This window comes from Pipistrellus kuhlii, unplaced genomic scaffold, assembly GCF_014108245.1.
Source record: "Pipistrellus kuhlii isolate mPipKuh1 unplaced genomic scaffold, mPipKuh1.p scaffold_m20_p_7, whole genome shotgun sequence".
In the NCBI taxonomy this organism is placed as follows: domain Eukaryota; kingdom Metazoa; phylum Chordata; class Mammalia; order Chiroptera; family Vespertilionidae; genus Pipistrellus; species Pipistrellus kuhlii.
This window is the reverse complement of record NW_023425573.1, coordinates 62,806,976-62,830,121: the sequence shown is the minus strand read 5'-3', so window position 1 is coordinate 62,830,121 and position 23,146 is coordinate 62,806,976. Positions and strand designations below refer to the sequence as shown.

General features: G+C 35.1%; 1 protein-coding gene across 1 annotated transcript in view; it reads right to left on the bottom strand.

Moving 5' to 3' along the window:
- LRP1B (LDL receptor related protein 1B) overlaps positions 1-23,146 on the bottom strand; it is a 1,573,107-nt gene that overhangs the window by 540,605 nt on the left and 1,009,356 nt on the right. Inside the window, exons 22-25 of the mRNA XM_036421500.2 lie at positions 21,957-22,157; positions 15,117-15,362; positions 5,347-5,544; positions 3,316-3,520 (exon numbers count right to left, since the gene is read on the bottom strand). Coding sequence (XP_036277393.2) covers positions 3,316-3,520; positions 5,347-5,544; positions 15,117-15,362; positions 21,957-22,157 — 850 coding nt within the window. The remainder of the gene's footprint in view (positions 1-3,315; positions 3,521-5,346; positions 5,545-15,116; positions 15,363-21,956; positions 22,158-23,146) is intronic.

The following is a 23,146-nucleotide window of genomic DNA, read 5'->3' as shown; positions in this document are numbered from 1 at the left end:
GTGGCTAATGTTATAGCTTTTTTCCCCCCCCTCAGCTGTGCTGAGGAAGCAAAGTGACTGGTTGCAACCTTTTTATTTTCATTTTTACTGTAAACAAAATTTATAGTATTAGTTCTACTTTTATTGCATAGTTCACATTTTAAAGTATATCCTTGAGTTCCTATAAGTTAGATGTAAACAGTCTATTCATATGTATGCAGTAATTTATTAAGCACAATTATATATACCAAGAAAGACTGTAAGTTTTCTTAGACTTGGAAGCAATTTTGTTTGCTATCAGAAAGCTTATGATTTAGAAGAAATGATAACAGTATTTATAGAAATACTATTTCCTAAAAAATTATCCAATGGATTTATCCTAAAACAGAATATTTCAAAAGATGTTTGAATGTTTTTGGGATTCCTATCAATTTTGGTTCACAGCTTCTTTGCATATTTTGTGAATAATGTGAGAAATAGAGGGACACCTTATGTTTATTTTTGAATATGTTAATAGCACCAATTATTTTCCAGTGTTGCTTTTTATGTGCTTAGCTTGCCTTAGCAGTTAAGTGTGTGGGTGTGCTTAATTTTACTATGCTCTCAGCCTACCTTATGAAAAGTCCAATGTTTAAAAAGATTTTTGTACTTTTTACCAAAGTATTCATGAACCTGAAATGTTTTAATATTTGCTCTACTTTTTATTTATTTACTTATTTATTTATAAATATATTTTATTGATTTTTTTACAGAGAGGAAGAGAGGGATAGAGAGTTAGAAACATCGATGAGAGACATCAATCAGCTGCCTCTTGCACAGCCCCCAATCGGGATGTGCCCGCAACCAAGGTACATGCCCTTGACCGGAATCGAACCTGAGATCTTTCAGTCCGCAGGCCGAAGCTCTATCCACTGAGTCAAACCAGTTTCGGCAGGCTGCTCTACCTTTTACAATTTAATTGCTACAACTGAGCTTTAAAGGTGTGTATAGAAACTTCATATCGTAATTTTATCAATCCTCTATAAAATATGTTAACAATAAAAATCTTATCATATCAAAACACTCAAATCTGTCAACCTTCCAATTCATTCCTAGTCTTGAATAAATTAGTACAATCATCAGAACTTTGAAATTTGTGTCATTTATGCCATAAACAAATAATTATGTGTTATTTCTTCACCCATTTGTTTTTATTTTACTAGTAGTACTACTGTAGTTATTTTAATTAGCCTCACACTTTTGTAGTAGCCATTAATAACAAAAGGCAGCAACTTTCTCTGAAGCATTATCAGGTTTTTCCCACTCACAGGCTAGCTCTATTTAACTTTCAATCTTGGAGGATATTTTACTCCTGAAGGTTCCTTTATATGATTGAAATAGCGTCTTAAAATTTCACTTAAATGGTATTTGGGGGTTGTGTGTTTTTTGTGTGTTTGTTTTCAGTTTCTCCTATCAGATTGGAAATTCCCAAAACAAACTGAAATGAATAAGTTTATCCTAGTGTTGTCAGTTCAAAGTTGTAGAAAATGAAGTTTTACCTCCTAGTTTTACTGTTTTGTTTGGTCATATACTTTTAAAATGTTCATCTACCTATTTTATTGTTTGTTTGTTTGTTTGTTTTTCTCTTTGTGCCAATTGGAATTTGGGAGGCATTCACCATTTTCCTATTGTGTTGGCATAAAAGCTAACCCTACAACTCTCTCTAAGATATCACTTTCCCCTTATACAAAAAGTTTCTTGTGCAGATAAGGTGCTGGTACAAGTTAGGTATAATAGGTGAAGATTTCTCACCAATAGCTGTTACACTGAGGGTATAGCTTTTGTTGACAAGAAACCTTTGTAGGAAGTAAAGGCTCAGGATCAGCAATCCATTTGTAACCTCAGAAATAGTGTCCTTTAAAAAAGGGGGAACTTCTCATTAAACAAAGAACATTTCTTCTTAGTGAATTAATTATTATAGGAGGCAAGGCGTGGAAGGGGCAAAGTGTAAACTAAGAACTAGAGAAGTACCCCCAATGCTATGCTCATTGCTGACAGATCTCCCTAGTTTTCAAAAGAAGTCAGAAATCCATAGCTGTATGAAAACTCTATCAATATTTTAAGTTTTGGCAACTAATTCAAATATATTTTAAAACACTGTGGAACAGAAAGCAAGCACATCAGTGAGGTTTGCCAGTTCGGAACCCTGCTGTAGACAAGCTGCTTTGCCCCTTTAATTTCTGTGTCTGAAGTGAGGAAAGGAAAAATAAACAAACAAACTTTCCAATCTACTGTTTTCTGGTCTTGGGCACAAACCAGAGCACAAGACAGTCCGGGCAACCAGGAAACTGAAGAAACACAAAACTCCCTTTGCCCTCTTCTGCATCTCACCAGTCCCATTGGTGCTCCCTGGACTTGGTATTATTTAAAGGTACAGAGCCCCAAATAGTGTCTTTTCTACTATCCTTTAGACTTGACAATGACTTTGAACTTAAAAAAAATAATGATCAAGAAAATAAATAACAGTAATAAAGTGTTCTCACATACATCATTTATATATTCTCTCCCATGTACTTACTACCTTCTCAAAAACAACTTAGTAATAATAAATATATATATATACTATTCTCTCTGATTCACAAACAAGAAAACTAAAATCTAAGGGAAGATCATACACTCGAGTAGCTTCTCCAGAGAATAACGTTACTGAAACCCTCATTTCTGGCTCCCAATCCAGGGCCTCCCTTCTGAGATCTCACCGAAGAACACACAGGAAACAGCGGGGGCAATAACCTGAGTTACTCCACATCTGACCTTGTTTTCCAAAATCATGTGCCTTGTTTTTCAAATGTCCCAACAGACAGCATCTCACCAATGGGCTCTTTCAAGCTTGTACTGATTATCTTTTAAAGTGACTCCAAGTACATATACAAGTGAGGTGGTTAATATCTGTGACTGTTGGGATCAAAGACTGTGAATTGCAACCATTAGACACAATTATAGTACTTTGGGTAGGTCAAAGAGCATGTCACTAAATTATTGCTTCAAAGTACAGTTAAAATAGCTTTCAACAGGCCTACCTATTGCTGTTACATTAAAAATTTATATCCTCTAAAAAGTATCTATATAAAAACATATAATCAAACTCAAGATAATAAGTTAATATATACAGTATGTAAAATTATATATGTGTATAATTATATATATATATGCATTCATACTACACACACACATATATACACATATGCACAAAATAAGCACTTTGAACTCATAATTTATGAGGTAATTGAACTTGACACTAATTTAAAAGGTTATATTTTTATGCCAAAGTGGATGTGTGAAAGGCAAACTTCTTACCCATATCTTGGGTCCAAAGCAATAGCCCTGGGATGCTCCATGGCTCCTGCTATTAGTGTCGTTCTTAAAGAACCATCAAGTTTGGCCACTTCAATTTGGTCCAGATTGCTGTCTATCCAGTATATATTGCCTGCTATCCAGTCAACCGTCAGCCCTTCTGGGGTGGCTAGGCCATGCTCTACAACCACTTCGATTGCACTTACACCTACAGCAGAAGGGAAAGTAACATTTGTTTTCACTTAAGAAACATGTTACGCATAAAGGAAAAGGCCTACTTGTTAGCCCTATAATGCACTTAAACATTATATTAACTCTGAGAGACAGAGTGCAAAAGTAATACTTGGCACAAATGAAATGAAACAGGTCCCACATTTAGAATCACCAGAAATGTTTTTTTCCACCAGAAATGTTTAATCTCTTAGGTCTTTTCAGTGACAGTAGACTAGACTTCTAAAGCAAGTAACAATACTTAGGTTACAAAAATGTTATTCCTTCTTTCTGACTTTTTAGGCAGAATAAGAGATATTGAGAGTAATAATGATGCAGTTGTTGAAATCAATGCACTTTAATTTAAATGTTGACACTCATGGATAGAATAAAGGGGGAAAAAGTTCACCTGTGGCAACAAAATCATAGTTAATTGGCACTCACTATTTTATTTATTTATTTATTATTTATTTATTTAAAAATAATTCTTCATTGTTGAAAGTATTACCTATGCCCCCTATCCCCACCCCCTTGGTCTCCTCCAGCCCACCCCTGCTCCTCACCCCAGGCTTGCAGCACCCTATTCTTGGTGTCCATGGGTTATGCATACAAGTTCTTTGGTTGATTACCTCCCACCCACCCACCCTGCCTCCCCTCTGAGATCCTCCTCTCTGTTCTCTGTCTGGATTACTTCGTTCATCAATTTATTTTGTTACTAGCACCCACTGTTTTTAGAAGCATGACAGATAGGAGAGCTTTTATTGCATTTAACCTGAAAGGAGTTAAGCCCCAAATCACACTCCCTTTACGCCCCCCCCCCATCCCTAGGCCATAAGATTTGTAAGATATTACACATTTGCAAATAATGGAAGAAGGAATGTAGTGTGGTCTGAATAAAAATAAGTAACTTGTAATGTCCACCAATACTCTTATTTATGCACTCCTTAGCTTCTTTTACAATTTAAACAGAATATTTTAAAAACACCTTTGTCTCACAGGATAACCCTTCATAGTTTATGTCATTACAAGTGATTGTAGTTAGGCATTTTAAGTGTGTTTTTTAAACAATTAACCATCTAATGCCATAGATCTAAATCCATCATTTGAAACTGGCATCTTGCAATATGACACAGGACACAAATTCATCCACCATAACCATACTATATGCTTAAATATTACCATTTTTCTCAAAGTGCAAATGACTTAAGGAGGAATTTAGAATTTCATAAAAATATCTGGGCATTGAACTGCTACACAGATATAACAGTTTCAAGAGAATATATATCTATATCTATATCTATATCTATATCTATATCTATATATATGTTTATATTCATCTAAAACACTTGCTACTTAAGAAAAGCCTAGATTATAAAGAAGAGATAAGTCAAAACATGGCAAGAAAAAAATAAGCTCATATTAGCAGTCTTTGCAAAAATTTCTTCACTACTTCTTTGAGATAGTCTGAAAGATTATAACAAAATAAAAACAACTTTTTGTAACTCACAAATATAATTGTTAGCATGTAGAAGATAGTCACTTTTTTTCTTATCAATACATTTCTTTACCACATGTCAGTGGTAAAGCCCACAATTTAAAAATGGAATAAATACCACAGGCCTTCACCACTCACTCCTCCAATAGGTTCTCACAGGTATATGTGACATCGCTGGTTTTACATATGTTAGAGAAGAGATAAAGAACCAAGAGCCAAAGATTAATCTAAACTTCTTTTGATTACAATATATTTTTCTGGAATTTGCAGTTAAAAACTAAGTAAAAAAAATTACTACTTATGTTATGTTAAAATTGTAACATAAGTACCTCCACTTTCAGAAAGCTTGCCTCGGTATATTCTGTCTTCTACAACATCTGTCCAATAAAGTAAACTTTGATTGAAGTGAAAATCAAGAGCTATTGTGTTTCTCAATCCAGGAACAAGTAGACTATAGTCTCTTTTATGAAGATCAATCCTTCTGATTTCATGGCGAATAGAAAAGATGATGAATGCTTCAAAGGGATCTGAAATTAAATTTATTTTTAATAAATTTATGAAAATATTCATGTACTTTGGTAAGTATAATAAAATGCTTGAGGTCATAATCCATTCATTCAAAAGTATAATTTATTATATAATTCTCTGTCATTAAAGAAGCAATAAGTTTTCCCCAAAATTAAAAGAAAAAACTTGAATAATTTAGGTTTATTGTATTTAATAAAATAAAGCATACATTTTTGTAATTTAAAGACAACATGGAAGATTTTCTTTCTTTTTTTTAAAATATATTTTATTGTTTTTTTACAGAGAGGAAGGAAGAGAGATAGAGAGCTAGAAACGTCGATGAGAGAGAAACATTGACCAGCTGCCTCTTGCACACCCCCTACAGGGGATGTGCCCGCAACCAAGGTACATGCCCTTGACCGGAATCGAACCCGGGACCTTTCAGTCCACAGACCGACGCTCTACCATTGACACAAACTGGTTTTGGCGGTTTTTCTGTTTTTATGAAGTTCCAGCTGACAATCCAAACCTCAGGAAAACCACAGAAAATGCTAAGAGTGGGCTAAAACTAGTTCTGCCACTCAACTCATCACATGCCTACAGGTCCATGAAGGACAAAGATCCAATAGGAAGAGGATTTCTATAAAAACAACTGATGGGTGAAAAGTTAAGAAGTGGACCCCATAGAATGAAGATTCAATGTTCTCCACAATCCAAAAGAGTCATAAGTACACTCATCCCCATTAATCTTTAAGTCTAGATCAGGCCTGAGTGGAAAGAAATCGAGAAACTTTAAAAACAAATAAGATTAAAGTTTTATATTTTTTACCTGAAAAAAGTTTAAATATCCAAAAGTTACCAAAAATTGTTACTATTTAAAAAAATGTATCAAGCTCTGTACCAAGTACTGGCCAACATACTATTATAATTTACACTTGAATTCTGTTTGATGAATATATTTTTGAGGAAGAGAGCCAGGCTTGCAAAGATTTCCCCCATTTTCATATTAGTGTCAACTCTCTGCACTTCCCTTTAGAAAAACTGGTTTTCCTATCCCAAATGTAGATATACCCTTTGAAAGTGAGTTGCTATGATCAGCCCTGTCCACAGTGATCCTCCCAGGAGCTGGATCTATGTCTGGTTAATGGGTTTGTAAGATTGAAGTCTGGTTAATGGGTTTGTAGGATCTAAGTCTGGTTAATAGGTTTGTAAACTTGGAGAGAAGCTTTCAAGATGAGGGAACCCACTCTCTTTTCCTTTTAGGTCACCAATGTCTAAGGCTAATGTTGCAAATATTAATGTTCTTGTAAGTTGAGGAAACCTATTTGTAGTATTGTAGAAGAGAAAAATGCCACAGAGAATGAAGCAGCAATGACCTGGGCAGAGACTGTTATAAGTACACTCAAAGCTATAGTTCCAATTACCCCTAAGACTAGTTCCCTCCTTCAGATCTCCTATGCACACCCCATGCTTTATACACATAGTCCAAAGGACTTATCAATTCAAATTAATTTGAACTGGGTTTCTATTAATTGCAAACAGGCTTACTGTTCTCATTAATCTCATCTTTACAGAGAGGTCTTTCCTGATTAGTTCCCTATTTAAGACCCATCTCCTTTATATAGCCATGGCTTATTTATTCTGTTTGAAGTATATTTTAAAACCAGTTTTTACTTGTTGGTCATTTATTTCCCTCACTAGATAATAAGCTCTATGAAAACAGGGGTTTTACCTGTCTTGCTTGTTAAGATGTCCCTAAGACCAAGCACCAGAGAAAGAACACATGTAAACCTAGGTTCAGAATGGTATGAACCTCGGCTGGCAACCCTTGGTGTATGGGAGTTACTGCCATTTTATTTCCCCCTGAACATGAATATACTTTAGAAGCTCTTCCCAGCACTTTAATTAAATATTTTTTAATGAATAAATGTGGAGAGAAACAATACATCCCAAGAAACTAGATGGTAGATAGTATGGGAGAGAGCCCTGCCATGATCAGTAGAGCTAACCAACAGACCTGCGTAGCACATCTGTAAGTCCAGCCAAGACCACAGGAATTTCTCAGAAGGCCTGAGAACTTATGAGCAAACATTATGTGTATTGTAATCACTCAGTTATTGTGGTTATTTATTGTAGTGATAACTATGACAAGAGCTAATGGATACAAGACACTAAACATGAACACAAAAGTTTCAAATGGTTCTCAATAGAAATAATACTCATAAAATTTTAAAACAGATATATCATTATTACTGATAAAAAATGATTGTGGATGTTCTGTCATTTAAAAGAAAGACACTATTGCAGATGTCCCTCAATCCCCCTCCTTTGCTCATGTCCACCAACCTTCACCTTTCCCTCCCTAGATCTTCACCACACTATTGTTGGGTTTTCAGATACTTAATGAATGATAGGTATTAGCAATACAGTATTATAATAATTAACTTGGAGAAATGATTCATAGAGGAGGGAATTTTGAATAGAGTATAGGATTCAAATTTCCAGGGGAACATAGACAATATTGTCATCCTGAAAGATCATAGATGACAACAAACAAAGCACACAAAGGAAATGGTAAAATAAAGTGATATCTGTGAAAGTACTTTATACAATCTTGTCCTCTATACATTACTATCATTACTAATGATGAAACAGTAATAACATGCCTAGAGTGGAAGATAATGAAACACCAGGCTGCAGAGATAAAAAATAAGCAGAAATAAAGAAGGCCCTAAATAGCAGGCTGAAGAATTTGTGTTTCTGTCCATAAACAATAGAAAGTTATCCTTAAAATCATGGATTCAGACTATGTTGAAGTGTCTTTTTATTAAAATAAGTAAAGGAGTTAATGGCCAGATTACATCCCCCCACACAGCTTCATTCTCCTAATCTCATTTTATATTCTACTAGAGGCCCAGTATACAAATTCGTGCACCAGGGGGGTCCCTTGGCTTGATCTGTAATATTGGACTGAAACCGGCTCTCTGACATCTCCCAAGGGGTCCTGGATTGTGAAAGGGTGAAAGTCAGGCTGAGGTACCCCACCAAAGCATGATCACGGACAGGGAGGGACATGGGAGGTTGGCCATTCAGGAAGGGAGTGTGGGAGGGCTCCAGGGCAGGTCTAACTTGCCTCACTCAGTCCTGATCAGTAGGACCCCAGAAACAAGCTAACCTACCAGTTGAAGTGTCTGCCCCCTTGGGGTCAGTGGACATCATAGTGAGTGGTTGAACAGCCTCAGTATATCATTAGCATATCTCACTTTGATTGGTTGAATGGATGGCCAGGCACTTAGCATATTAGGCTTTTATTATATAGGACTATTCACCAAGGTAACCATCTACTTATTATTTTCTTTCTTTCAGATTTTATTTTTGACCATATTACTGACAGCTTTCCTTTAATTCTCATTTTTCATATTTGGATTTCTCTCTCCCTCTTTAATAAAAGACTATATCCCGTTAAGTTTCTTCTCCTCATAACCTGGAAAAATAAAATTATGACAAAAAATAGAGAAGACTGCCATCATTACAACACAGGAAAATCTGGGCTCTACTGTGGTACTGATGCTACTCAATTGAAAGAGGGTTGAATCCAAGAGATACTGTGCAGAAAGATTAAAATATGTAGAAAGAAGAGAATAAAGAACTGACGAAGTCAAATATAAATTGAGGTTGTGGTTGTAAAGACCAGAAAAAAATTGGAACTATTGAGATAACTATGGAATATTGAGGGCTAAAAGAAAGTGCACATTTTAGCCAACTAATTTGATGTGACTTGATTATATCTGGTGAAATGAATTGAATAGTAGGAAAGAAATAATAGCTATTAATGTAAAGTCCACAGTAATCAGATTTGAGGTGATAACAGAAGTCCTCATAGTGAGAAGGAGTTCTCTAAGAGGCATCTGAGAATTAAGGATCGGTCAATGGACATAGTGTACCAGTAGGTGGTCATTATAAAAGAAGGAAAAAAGGAATGCGATAATGTTCTTACCAATGATACTGGATACATGCTGCAATATTGCAAGGGAGCTGCCTAGCAAAAAGCAAAGATGCAAATACTTTAGGAGAAAGTGTTTAATAATATATGTATTTCTGTTAAATAGGGAAGATGTAAGGAACTGACAAATTTAAGTATTGGGATATCCAAGAAAAATAAGATTTATAGTTAAATAACATAAAAACAGTAATTATGAAAATCATTACATTTATCTAAAAATTGTTAGGTATGAACTTAGAAAAAAATGAATTAAGTTCAGCAATTCAGAAAAGAACAGATGTTATAGAATTTAGAAAGAAAAAAATTACAGAAGAAAATGAAAGAACAAAAGAAGAAAATTCAAAAGGAAAAATGAATGTGGCATTATGGTCCTAATTGAAGCATAAAGATTGTATTACTCTTTATTTCTGAATAACATGGAGAATAAGCACAGGTGTTGCATTGAATAGAAAAAACACATTTAAAAAACCAGGTCTCAAGAATTATGGAAATAAGAAAGGAAAGAGCAAGAAAACAGAAATTTATCTATGAAGTTCTATAATTAATAATCTATTCATTTTATTGAACTATGAATCTGGGATAGGATTTTTTTTTCAAAATTGAAGTATATAAAATACAGAATAAATCTTTTTTATATAAAAATTAATTTCAATTCCTAATAAAACTTGTTATCTGTAAATTGCTGACAGTGGTATTTTCTACACTACATGCTTCAGAAAGGGATAAATTACCCACAGGCTAAATTCTTTTAGTAAGAAAAGCCTCATATTATCTTTAAAATGTAAACTATAAGCAGGTAATTTTTTTTTCTTTGTAGTACTGTTTTGTTTTGTTTTTGAGTGTTTTTCTTTGTTTTTGTTTTTTACAAATTGAAGGTTAATGGCTACTCAGCAAGTCTATTGGCATCATTTTTCCAACAGAATTTGTTTACTTCATATCTCTGTGTCACATTTGGGTAATTCTTGCAATATCTCAAACTGTTTAATTATTATTACACTAGAGGCCCAGTACATGAAAATTCATGCACTGGAGTGGGTTCCCTCAGTCCACTTTGCCCGCTTTCACAGTCTGGGAGCCCTCAGGGGTGGGAGGTGACCTGGAGATAAGGGGAAGGTGACACCCCCATCACACCTCTGCTGCTGTCACTGCCAGCAATGCAAGGTTCAGCTGGCCCTGATTACCTGAGCCTCAGATGGCCCTGGATGGTTGGGCAGCCACCATCCAAGGCTTGTCTGTGCCTCTGGCCAGCCCTGGGCAGCTGGGCAGCTGACATCCAAGCAAACCTCAAGCCGGCCCTGAGCGGCTTCGGGGCTGAGGGGACTGGGTTGGCACCATTTTGTGGCTGTGGGCACCACCATCTTTGTGATGGTTTGAGGGTTAATTAGCATATTCCCTCTTTATTAGATAGGATTTGTTATGGTGATCTGTATGACCTTTCATGTTACTACTGTAATTGTCTTGGTGCACCATGAATTTGCACTCGTATAAAACAGATAACTTAATGGATAAATGTTGTGTGTATCCTGACTACTCCATTGACTGGCCATTCCCACCACCCTCCCATTCCTAGGCCAATGTACCATCTGAGACACAACAATATTACAGTTCAGTCAATTATCAATCCTAAAATGGCCTGTAAGTGTTCAAGTGGAGAGTCAAATATTTCTCATATCAAAAGCTAGAAATGATTGAGTTTAGCAACAGAGGCATGAAAAAGTCCAAAAGCACCAGTTAGCCACATTGTGAATGCACAAGAAAAGTTCTTAAAGAAAACTAAAAGTGCTACACAAGTGAACACGCCAATGATAAGTAACAGCCTGTGTGTGTGTGTGTGTGTGTGTGTGTGTGTGTATACCATTTGGTGGTCTGGATGGAAGATCAAATAGCCACAATACCCCTAAGCCAAAACCTTTAATTGAGGAAGCTGCAGGAAAAAAAAATTATGCTTGGTTGGTTTGTAAAGTTTAAAGAAAGAAGCTTTCTCCATAAAGTGCAAAGTTAAAGCAACAAGTGCTGATATAGAGGATGCAGAAAGTTAGCCAGAAGATCTAGCTAAGGTAATCAATAGAGGTGGCTACGTTAAATAACAGGTTTTCAATGTAGATGAAATAGCCTTATTTTGGAAGAATAAGATGCCATTTAAGACTTCCATAGCTAGAAAGGAGAAGTTATTCCCTGACTTCAAAGTTTCAAAGGATCAGCTGACTCTCTTGTTAAGGGCTAAGGCAGCTGGTGACTTAAAGTTGAAGCCAATTCACATTTACCATTTCAAAAACCTAAGGCCCTTAAGAACAATGCTAATCTACTCAACCTGTGCTCTATAAATAAAACAACAAATGACAGCAAATCTGTTTACACATGGTTTACTGAATATTTTAAGCCCACTGCTGAGACCTACTGCTCTGGAAAAACGATTCCTTATAAAATAGTACTGCTCCTTAAACATGCACCTGGTCACTAAGGAGCTCTGATGGAGATGTGCAATGACATTAATGTTGTTTTCATGCTTGCTAACACAGCATCCATTCTGCAGCCCATGAATGAAGGAGTGATTTTTACTTTAAAGTCATATTATTTCAGAAATACATTTTGTAAGTCTATAGCTGCCATCTACTGTGAATCCTCTGATGGATCTGGGTAAAGTAAATTGAAAACCTTCTGGAAGGAAGTCACCAATCTGGATGACATTAAGAACCTTAGTGATTCATGGAAAGAGGAGAAAATGTCAGCATTAATAGAAGTTTGGAAAAAGTTGCTTCCAACTCTGATGGATGACTTTCAGGGGCTCAAGACTTTAGTGGAAGACGTAACTTCAGTTGTGGTGGAAATAGCTGGAGAACCAGAATGAGAAGTGGGGCCTGATGATGTGACCATGTTGCTGCAATCACATGATAAACTTTCACAGACGAGGAGTTAATTCTTATGAACGAACCAAGAAAGTAGTTTCTTGAGATGACATCTACTCTTTATGAAGACTAAAGTAAAGATTGTTGAAATTACAACACAGGGTTTAGAGTATTATATAAACTTAGTTGACAAAGCAGTGTGTAAAAGGACTGACTCCAATTTCAAAAGAGATTCTACAGTAGGTAAAATGCTATTAAACAGTGTCACATGCTACAGAGAAATTGTTTGGGAGAGACAGCAAAGTTTATTGTCGTCTTACTTTAAGAAATTGCCACAGCCACCCAAATCTTCAGCAATCACCACCCTGACCAGTCAGCAGCCATCAACATCCAGGCAAAAAGATTATGACTCTTGAAAATTCAGGTAATGGTAAAGATTACTATCTTTAGCAATAAAGTATTTTTTAAGTCAATGTATGTATACTATATTACTTTATACACATTATACTACTTTACACTTAATAAGCTACAACAAAGTAAAAACATAATTTATATGTACTAGAAACCAAAAAGACTTCACAGGATTCATATTTATTGTGCTATTTGCTTTATTGCAGTGGTTTGGGACCACATTTCTACAATGTAAGCCTACATAATTTTGCTTTCCTCTTAAATTATAAACAAAGCCAGATGTGAAATATAACTATCTTAACAGTGAGAAATCCTATGGTACTCTTAGAGTTTCATTTTGAGCTCAGTGTAGGAGGAGTCAAATTCATCAGAAAAATTATCTTTGCACCTGGCCACATATATTCAAATGTTAAATTACTCTAATATTGAACATGAGTGTTATTGACTTCACAGAGTACAAAGCCACCATGTCAATCATTCTGTCATTTGTATCCAAAAAACAATTAATGACTCAATTCTCATGTAAAATATGGTTATAAATATGCCTGAGATAAAAATTTGATATTTCCCCTACTCCAAACATTCATATAAATTAGATAACTACTATCATTATAACAAATTATCTTTTTTTCCAGTTCCTCATGATAATTATTTTGTCATATAAATATTTGCTTATTTTAGGTGTCCAATAACCCTAATGTTAATGGCCATAAGAAAACAACCACAAAATATTTGAAATAAAAGAAAAAAGTAATTTAATATTCTCTGAAAAATAAGAGTATTTTTATTGAATACTATTTTTCCAGAACTAAACTGGATATTAGGTAAAATATAAATGAAAACATCTATAACTTGATTTCTGACTTTTAGATGATTGGAGAGATCATAAATAAACATAATAAATAGAAATAGAAAAGATAAAGTAGATAATAAAATTAGGTAACAAATTTAAAATGTGATTACATATTTATGGCAAATAATAAATTAGTACACAGCAATATTTGGAAAAAGACTCCATTAAAGAAGAAAGATTTGAGCTAGTAGGTCATACAGCATAGCAGGATTTTCAGAGATGAAGAGGGAAAAATACAATATAAATAACATTTAAAATGTTTATAATGTATAGATTCTCAGCAGTCTGATGAAGTCTGTGTACCACTTATCAGAAAGTTTTAAAAAGTATAAAAATAATAAGAAAAAGTAAAAAAAAAATGGTTCACTTTTAGACAGGAATCATACATTGAAATTCAATCGTGAACATTGAACAATAAACGCTTTTGTAGTAACATATTTGTTTTTTTATTAATGTATTCAGTAACAAAATCAAGCAGTGGGTCTAATGACTCCTATTATTGAAGTAGCTGTAGATTTCAAAGCTTGAACATAACTGATATTTTAAGATACAGAAACTTTAACATGATACAAATATGTTTATTCTATTGGAGTTGCAATAGGAGTTGCTGATAGTAATTGGTCTGTGCCATACATTCACAACTGAAAGAAATGTTAACTTTCAGTGAGAGGGAAAAGAAAATAAAGGTCTGATATTTTCCCCAACAAAGTTCATGGGCCCCTTCAATTCCATTCATGGACCACTAAGTGTCCTGCAGATGTAGACTACAAATCTGGAAAGACAGCGGGACGCCATCATTCATTAAGCACCTAATGGGTGTGAGGCACGGTAACAAGTGTTTCATGCTATTCTTGAAACATGCTATAGAGGAGATATTGATATTTAAAAGATGAGAAAACCGAGGTTCAAGGAGTTTTATGTAACCTATCTAGAGTCATATACATAATGAATGCCAGCTGCAGGATTAGAATCCAAATGTCAAACTCCATAGCCTTCGTATGCTTTCCCCACTGTGAAATATGACCTAGAGAATCAGCACAGTGTTTTGAATGGGAGTTATAAGATGAAAACAGCCAGAACAAGGAGTTTTTTTCAGGAATGCTAGGAAACACAGATGTGAGAAAGGACCAAACTTGAGATTCTAAAAAGAATGTAAAGAGAAATAAAAGTAAAAGCTTTGGAGCATACAAAAGTAAGTTCCTAGGGGGGCGTTGATGCTAAAAAACAATATCTAAGGGAAAATAATCTGATGTATTATAATTGTAAGGATTACTGTAACATTTTCTGTGCAAAAGATTCTACTTACGCCTTACCTAAAGTCAAAGGAACCCTTTTGCTAATATTTTGAAGGTGTCTTTAGATTTTTTTCTTAAGATCTATTCTTAATATAGAAAAAAAAATACACATTACACAGAAACAAAAAACAAAAAACAAAAACACTTGCTATTGTTAAATATAGCAAAACACACATCCACTTACCAACACTTGTGCAACTTTCACCGTCCACATCCAGCTTCCACCCTTCATAGCATGAGCACTTGACTGTGTGCTTGTGCTGCTCACACACTTGACTGCACTTTAGGTGATTGCTACAGTAATCCACAATCTCGCACGTTTTATTGTCTTTGTGGAGTCGAAGTCCTTCAGGGCAGGAGCAGACAATTCCTCTTCCAGGAACAACAGAACAGTGGTTGCTACAGCCTCCATTGTTCAGAGAACATTCGTCTACAAAAGGAGAAGAGATTTTAGGGCATTATCCATTGTTTTGATCAATTAAATACTAATCCTTGAAATCAATTCCCTGAAGCTGAAAATAAAGAAAGAATAATAAATAGAAGACAGCCTTTTCAGATTTCTTTTTCAGGAGTTGGACTAGGAATGATACAATAATTCTTCCAATGACCAAATGTAATTCTGTTTTTTTGTTTGTTTGTTTTGTTTTTATAAAGTAGACTTTATGTCTTTTTAAAAATATATATATTTTATTGATTTTTTACAGAGGAAGGGAGAAAGATAGAGAGCTAGAAACGTCTATGAGAGAGAAACATTGACCAGCTGCCTCCTGCACACCCCCTACAGGGGATGTGCCTGCAACCAATGTACATGCCCTTGACTGGAATGGAACCTGGGACCTTTCAGTCCTCAGTCCGATGCTCTACCACTGAGCCAAACCGGCTTCAGCCCAAATGTAATTCTGTATGATAGGAATTGAGAACAAAAGATTTTCATTTCTGTAAACTTTGGAGTATACTTGGTTGTACCCACAGAGGTAAATGGGTTCAATATTTCTATTATTAGTAGAGCAACTGTGGTGAGCCTTTTAACAGTTACTCAAAATCAATTGTTGAGGTCTTCCAAGAGGGATACATATACATACATTGATAATCTGAACATTTGACTTATCTTGATGTTTATAAGTAAATAGGCATATACATATATATACATAATATCCACATACCTTTTTCTGTATCTGTAGTCTGATTTATAATGATAATGCAAATGAAGAATGGATTAGTTTCCTCTTTACAGGCTGCAGCCATTTTTTTTTTAATTTAGGTAAATTGTATGTTATATATATTTATTTAGAGTATTATATATATGTATATATATATCTATATATATATCTGTCGTTATGAACTTGGCTGAAATAATGAATAACTAGTATTGACTGCAAAAATAATATAACTGGTTTATAAAGAAAGAAAATATTCTTTTGCAGCATTTATAATATCTAATTATATTAGATATAGTAATTTATCATTCTACTCCATCATAAAATTGCAGGCTCCCTGAGGGTATACAATATATGTGGCTCTGTTTATCAGTGCATATGAAATAGCACAGTCCCTAGTATGAAGTAAGCAGTTAAGAATATTTGTTGAATTAAAAAAAAAGTCCAAAGGCACACACAGAACTGCCTTAAAAAGAGTAACTACTTGTCTAATTGGCAAAAATTACAAGTTGGAATACTTATCCTTTGGGGGAAAAAAAAAAAAAAAGCAGCTAATTATTTTGCAAGCACATTAATTGCAAAAATATATTTCACATTACTATCTTACCTAATAATAGACAAACATATAAATTGACCATACTTCCGCTATGCCACCAACCAATCAGAAGTGATATGCAAATTAATCTAACAAAGATGGCATCTCATTTGCATACACAGTCACCTAGTGATGGGGCAGGTGGGTTGCTTGTGTCATCACCATGGACACAGGCCTTCTGCCCTACTCCTGGTCTCTCAGGGCCTCTGGGCAGCATGGAAAGTCTGGGCTGGAGTGGAAAAAGGTAGCTCCCGAAGAGGAAAGAGGTGGCTTTGGGGTCTGAGCAGAAAGGGGCTAGGACAAAGTGGGAAGGTGGTGCCAGCCCCCAGAGAAAGGAAAGCCCATTCTAGCATGAATCTTTGTGCATCTGGCTTCTAGTTCGCTATTAAATAAAATAGTAATAAGGACAACAAAACCTCTTTTTTTTTTTTTTTTTTTTTTGCTTTAAAATATTTTTGAGTACTTTTTAAAGGCTGTTTAATTAGAATTTTTATTTTGAGGCAAGCTAAAATAGAATGTTGTTCAATAAGTTGCAGTTATATATACTTACAGACTTCAAATATTTCCTGCTATTCATGGAAATTTATCCAGTTTACAATTAGGCTGAAATGTAAGGTTTTAAAAAAATATTTTCCACACTTGTTAAACTTCCATATGAGCCAACTTTTATAAGAAGTGACAGTAGCAAGAAAAGAAGATGATAATATTAACTATTTTCTTTAAGAATGCAATTCAAGGTAAGCATTATGTTAGGGGGAAAAACAATTCATTTATTGGTTCCCCCAAATGTGTTTATTCACCCATAATCAAAATAATTTCAATACAGCAGTCATTTCAAAGTATTTGTTCCCTTTTAGTTCAACTGACATTCTTTTCTTTTTAATTCATTATTTTTTAAAGTATTACATGAGTTTTCTTTTTCCCCCCCCCATTGCCCACATCCTCAAAACCCTCTCCCCCAAGCACAAGACTTCCCCTTCCCCTCTATTGTCTGACATTCTTTTTCAATAGAATTACTTCAAAGAAATGTCACTGTATCCAGTATGTGGGGGGAAAAAGTTATAGCCCTGCTGGCATAGCTCACTGGTTGAGCATAGAGGTCATGGCTCAATTCCAGGTCAGAGCACATGCCTGAGCCATGGGCTCAATCCCCAGTGTGGGGCATGCAGAAGGCAGCCAGTCAATGATTCTCTCTTATGAGGTTCTCCCTCCTCCCAACTGGTGGGTGGAGTTATGACATTACTGGCATCTGTCACAGAGACATCTCCAAGACATTGAGCCATCAATCAGAGTGTGCCAAAGTGTCCTGGAGCCCACCCCTTCCTGTTCTGCCCTGGGTCCAACCCTCTCCTGATCCTCCCCTTAAAAAGACCCCCAGACCAGCCATGTGATGCTGATCCTCCATGTCCAGGTGGCAGCTGGCTGGGTCCATCCCCCCTCCCAACTCCTTCAATTCTGATTTCTCTACCTCCGTAATGAGTCCCGTTCATTACTGGGGAATAAACTTTACTTTAAAACTCCTTGGTGGTCAGTTTCCTACGCCTGAAACCTTACATCTCTCATCATTGATGTTTCTACCTCTCCCTCTCCCTCCTTCTCTGAAATCAATAAAAATATAGTTGCTAGAAAAGTTACAATGCTTTCAGCTTATTTCAAATATGACTGTTCTCTTAGTCCTGAAGTGTCTATTCCTATCTGAGGAATTAAATCACAGATTTAGGATAAACACAAAAAAATTTGCGTTGAAATATAAAACTAAATATGGAAATTTAATGCTAATATTTGTATGGCTAGTCCCTTGTCCATTCTTCCTTAACCCTATACCTGTCATGTTTAAAAAAAAAAAAAAAAGATTATCTGACAAAGACTTATTCACCAAACTTTAGTCAGGTTTCTCTGAACTCCCTTTTCAACTGGTCCCCAACCTTGGCCTATAAAAATTGCAAACTCTATGCACAAATAATTTCATTCTCCACTCCTGCCAGGGCAGTCCCACCCAATAAGAGATTGAACAAATACTGGAAAAGTTGGAAAAGTTTCTAACAGCTCAAAGCTGCATTTCTAGAATGACTCCATTCCCCGGCCTTCAATCCCCCCTTAAAGTGCTTGCCTTAGAAAGCTCACCCCAGCCAGGAGAATTTACTCTTTGTTCCACCCAAAACTTAGTGATAAGCTCAGGTCCCTGAACCTCCTCTTAGAGTGGTTAATTTAGAAAGCTTGCAATTATAAATACTACTTTCTCTAAACCTTTTTTAATTTTTTTTTTTTTTTTAGATATAAATCTTCTACCACTCAAAACTGTCTTCTCAAAGATTTGAGAGTAGTCTCTGTCTAATGCAAGCATGCAAAGAGATAACCATCTCACTCTTGCTCTAAGTGCTCCAATGGTCCCCAGTCATAAAAAAACTGGAGAAGCTTGTTTTTTCTCTGGAGTTAGTACCTTCTCTGGTAATTTTACAACCAGCTTTATGGTAGCCTCTCTACTCTCTGTAATTCTGTGAAATGTTTGAGTGAGGCTCCTCCTCTGATGAAAAAATGGCTAGATAAGCTAAAAGTGATTTTCAATCTTGAAGTAAACATATTAATTCAGAAACAGCAGGGTGGTAGAGATCACCAATGAACTTGCATGCATATAAGCCTAACCAATAGACCCAGAAAATAGGGGGGTAAAGGCCTAGGCTTTGGGGCAGGGGCAACCAGGGGGAGGTCAATGAGGGGAAAGTGGGACATGTAATACTTTCAACAATAAAATTTTTTTAAAAATTGTTTTCCTAATTCAGAGTTCAGCAGATAGGAATATAAAGTTGTTTTTATATCATTTTCTTCATTTTACTTAGTACTGTACTTTCTCTTTTTCTCCTCTTACTTCATTTAACCCAAAAGTTTAAAAAAAGGTGAAAAAACTCTAATTTCTTTCAACATTCATAGTGCCTCAGGTATTATGACCATGATTTCATGATAGAGATACTCACTCCATTTTTGTTTTGAGGAAACCGACATTTCAAAAAATTAAGCCATCTGTCTAGGTTACTTAATTGAACTATAACTGAGAAAGCACATAATTTAAACTTTTCAAAGTCTAGACTTTTTCTAAAGTTACACACTTTTAATTTTAAGAATACTGATAATTTCTTTCATTCAGAATCTCTCTTATAATCTTCCTGAGCAAGCCTCAGATACTGCCATCCAAGAGATAATCCTATCATTCCTATCCACCAAACTGCTCCATCAGGGAGAAGAATCTAGGAGAGTCATAACAGTGAATAGAGATAAACTAATCTGTCAGCTTTGTTTAGTATTTTTTATTGTTTTCTAATTTAGGTTTTCTGAGAGGCATTTTGGTTTGAGTCTTCTTGTTTAAAATTTGGCATCACTGACTGAGATTGTTGCATTGACTACTTCAAGATTATTTTATAGAATCACAAACTCCTTTGAAGAAATATATTTACATAAATTAAAAAGTACAACAGTATTCTTTTGTAATACTTATTGTGCTATTAATGCTCAATTCAGATCAAAATATGATAACTTCAGTCTTAAATGCAGTTGTCTTCCCTACATTCAATTGGGCAGCTTTATCCTTTTCTCACAACCTCATATTCTTCCTACAATTCCATAAACTCTTTTTCATTATTCTATTAATTTCACCATCAGTATTATCTAAAATATGTATTTTAAAGACCTCCTTGCTAAATATCTGATCTCCCCACAAAGAAGAAAATATAGTTTTCTTTAGGTATGCTAATTGGTTTAAGGAGATAGCTAGTCAAAAATAATTTTATTTTATGTATTTATTTAGAGTTATATTTATTGTTGAAAGTATTACAGATATCCCCCATTTTTTTAGCCCATTAACTCCCTTCATGTCCTCTCCCCCACACCACAGCCTTCATTGCACTATTGTTAGAAAAGATTTGGAGAAAAGGGAACCCTCATGCATTGCTGGTGGGAATGCAAAATGGACTAGCCCCTATGGAAAAGAGTGCTGAGTTTCTTCAGAAAATGAAATATGAACTGCCATTTCACTCAGTGATCCCACTTCTAGGAATCTATCCTGAGAATGGTGAAACACCAATTAGAAAGAATGTATGTAACCATACATTCATAGCAGCACAATTCACAATAACTAAGATCTAGAAACAGCCATCAATAGATGAATGAATAAAAAAGTTGAACATTTATACCACTGAATACTATGCAGCAGTTAAAAAGAAGGATCCCTTACCCTTTGAGACAGCATGGAAGGACCAGGAGATTGTTATGCTAAGTGCAGTAAACCAATCATAGGAAGACAAGTATCACATGATCCCACTTGTATGTGAAATCTAATGAAAAAAATAAACTGCAAACAAAGTAGATCCAGAGACATGGAAGCATGGAACAGACTGATGAAACTCAGCGGGAAGTGGGGAGGGTGTGGGAAAAGATTAACCAAGTAACTTATATGTATATATGCATAACTCAAAAGTTAAACTCAAAAGCTATCAGATAGAAATAATCATTTTAGCTCACATGTGTCAAACACAAGGCCCGCGGGCCAAATCCGTCCCGCCAGGCCTTGCAATGTGGCCCGCACCGCGCTGTCATCACTGCACTCCACTGCGTTTCCATCACAATGACAGTTTATGACTGTTCAGTAAACCATTCGGCCCCCGATTTAGGCTGGATTTTAGATTTTGGCCCCTTCTCTGATTAAGTTCGACACCCCTATTTTAGCTAATTAAAGCACATTAAAGAAAGTTATTATATGAGGACTAAAGCTAATGAAAAAAACACACACACATACATACATCAGTAATATTCAGTTGGTCTTATAATCCAGACCCTTACTTTCTTTTTTCTAAATATGTTTCTATTTTCATGACTAGAAGGCATGGCAAAATCCATTGGGTGGCAGTAAACTCCATTCCATTGATCACTAATAACAAGATTCTCCTATCCTGAGTGACTCGCTAACAAAAAATAATCAGTTCCATTGTGGCAGCAGCATTGACCATGCAGAGATCTAAATGATGAACATAGCTATACTCATTGTTAAGTGAGTTGAATATAGGCTACACTCCTATGGTTTATTTTCAGAAATTTCTAATCATATTTGTAAAATTGTTATAGACTTAACATGGTTGCAAAAAAGGTAGATAGGGTTCAGTGCTAGATGTTTTATTTAAATTGAATGAATGGAAAGAGTGACTGTTACTATAATCAGTATAAGCCAGTGAACTAAAAGGTTCCAGTGTTCAGAAGGAAACAAATGCAGTGAAAAATGCAATACCACAGAGATCGCCTTCATCAGATCCATCCAGACAGTCCCTTCTCCCATTGCAGAGCTTCTCTGGCTGCAGGCAGACGGAAGTGTCGTTGGCACAAGGGTACTTGGGTGGTCCACACAAGAAACTGTCACAGTCATCTTCATCGGACTGATCTTCACAGTCAATATCTCCATCACATACCCATGCTTTGTTGATGCATCTCCCTTAAGAAAATAGAAAGAACGTGCATTTGATGTTTTGTAATTAAATTACTGTGATAATGAGTGGTCATCACTATCGTCTATCAGAGCCAGAACTACTCGCCATTAACAACAAACCTGTTAGCTGATAGCTTCCCAGTTTATTTTCATAACATTTCAATGGTCCTTGTCCTGGTTCTTAAAGTGGCTCTTAGTGTTAAATCCTTGATATTTTATTTAGTTTCAAGTTATTGGTCTACCTTACTTAAATAATCCTGTGATGAACTGAAAGTTTAATTACAGTCTTTAAAGGTATATTTTTATATACGTGTCTCTATAAACTTTAAATTTAGGTCAATGCTATCAGTGTCTTTTGGAATTCTAAATTTAAGTAAATATTTTATTTTTGCAGGAGAAATGTCCTTCTATTGACATTTATAACTTCAACATCTAAACTCCTCAAACCCAGACTTATGTACATGTCCTTTCATAAAATAATATAAAGTGTTATTAAATATGACCATAGTTAAGGTATAATACAGACCAGATTTATGGAAATGTGTATTTATTGACTTTGAGAAAAAAAAGTGATTACTATTTAGCCAGCATGTTTCCAAGTAACAATCTGAAGTGCATAGAGAACAATGGTCATTGTCTAGGTAACTCTTTTATCACTGCAAATTATTCCTCATTTCCATATTGTTTGCATTTTTCTTCTAAGTTATTATTTTTCTGGATTATCCACAATTAAGGTGTTATATGAATAAAATAATGTACCATAAGATAAATATTAGTTAATGACTAAGTGCATATCAATATCTCATAAAATTACTGGGGCAAATAAAAGAAAATGAAATATATACGAATGTATATATCCAAGAGTCATCCTCTATAAATGTCTTCTTCAATCTTATGGGCTGCTAAATTTTAAGTAAAATACTAGTGAAAAGATGTTTCATTTATAGTAATATATTAATAATGTTTCATACTATTATCAGTCAAATAAGAACAAA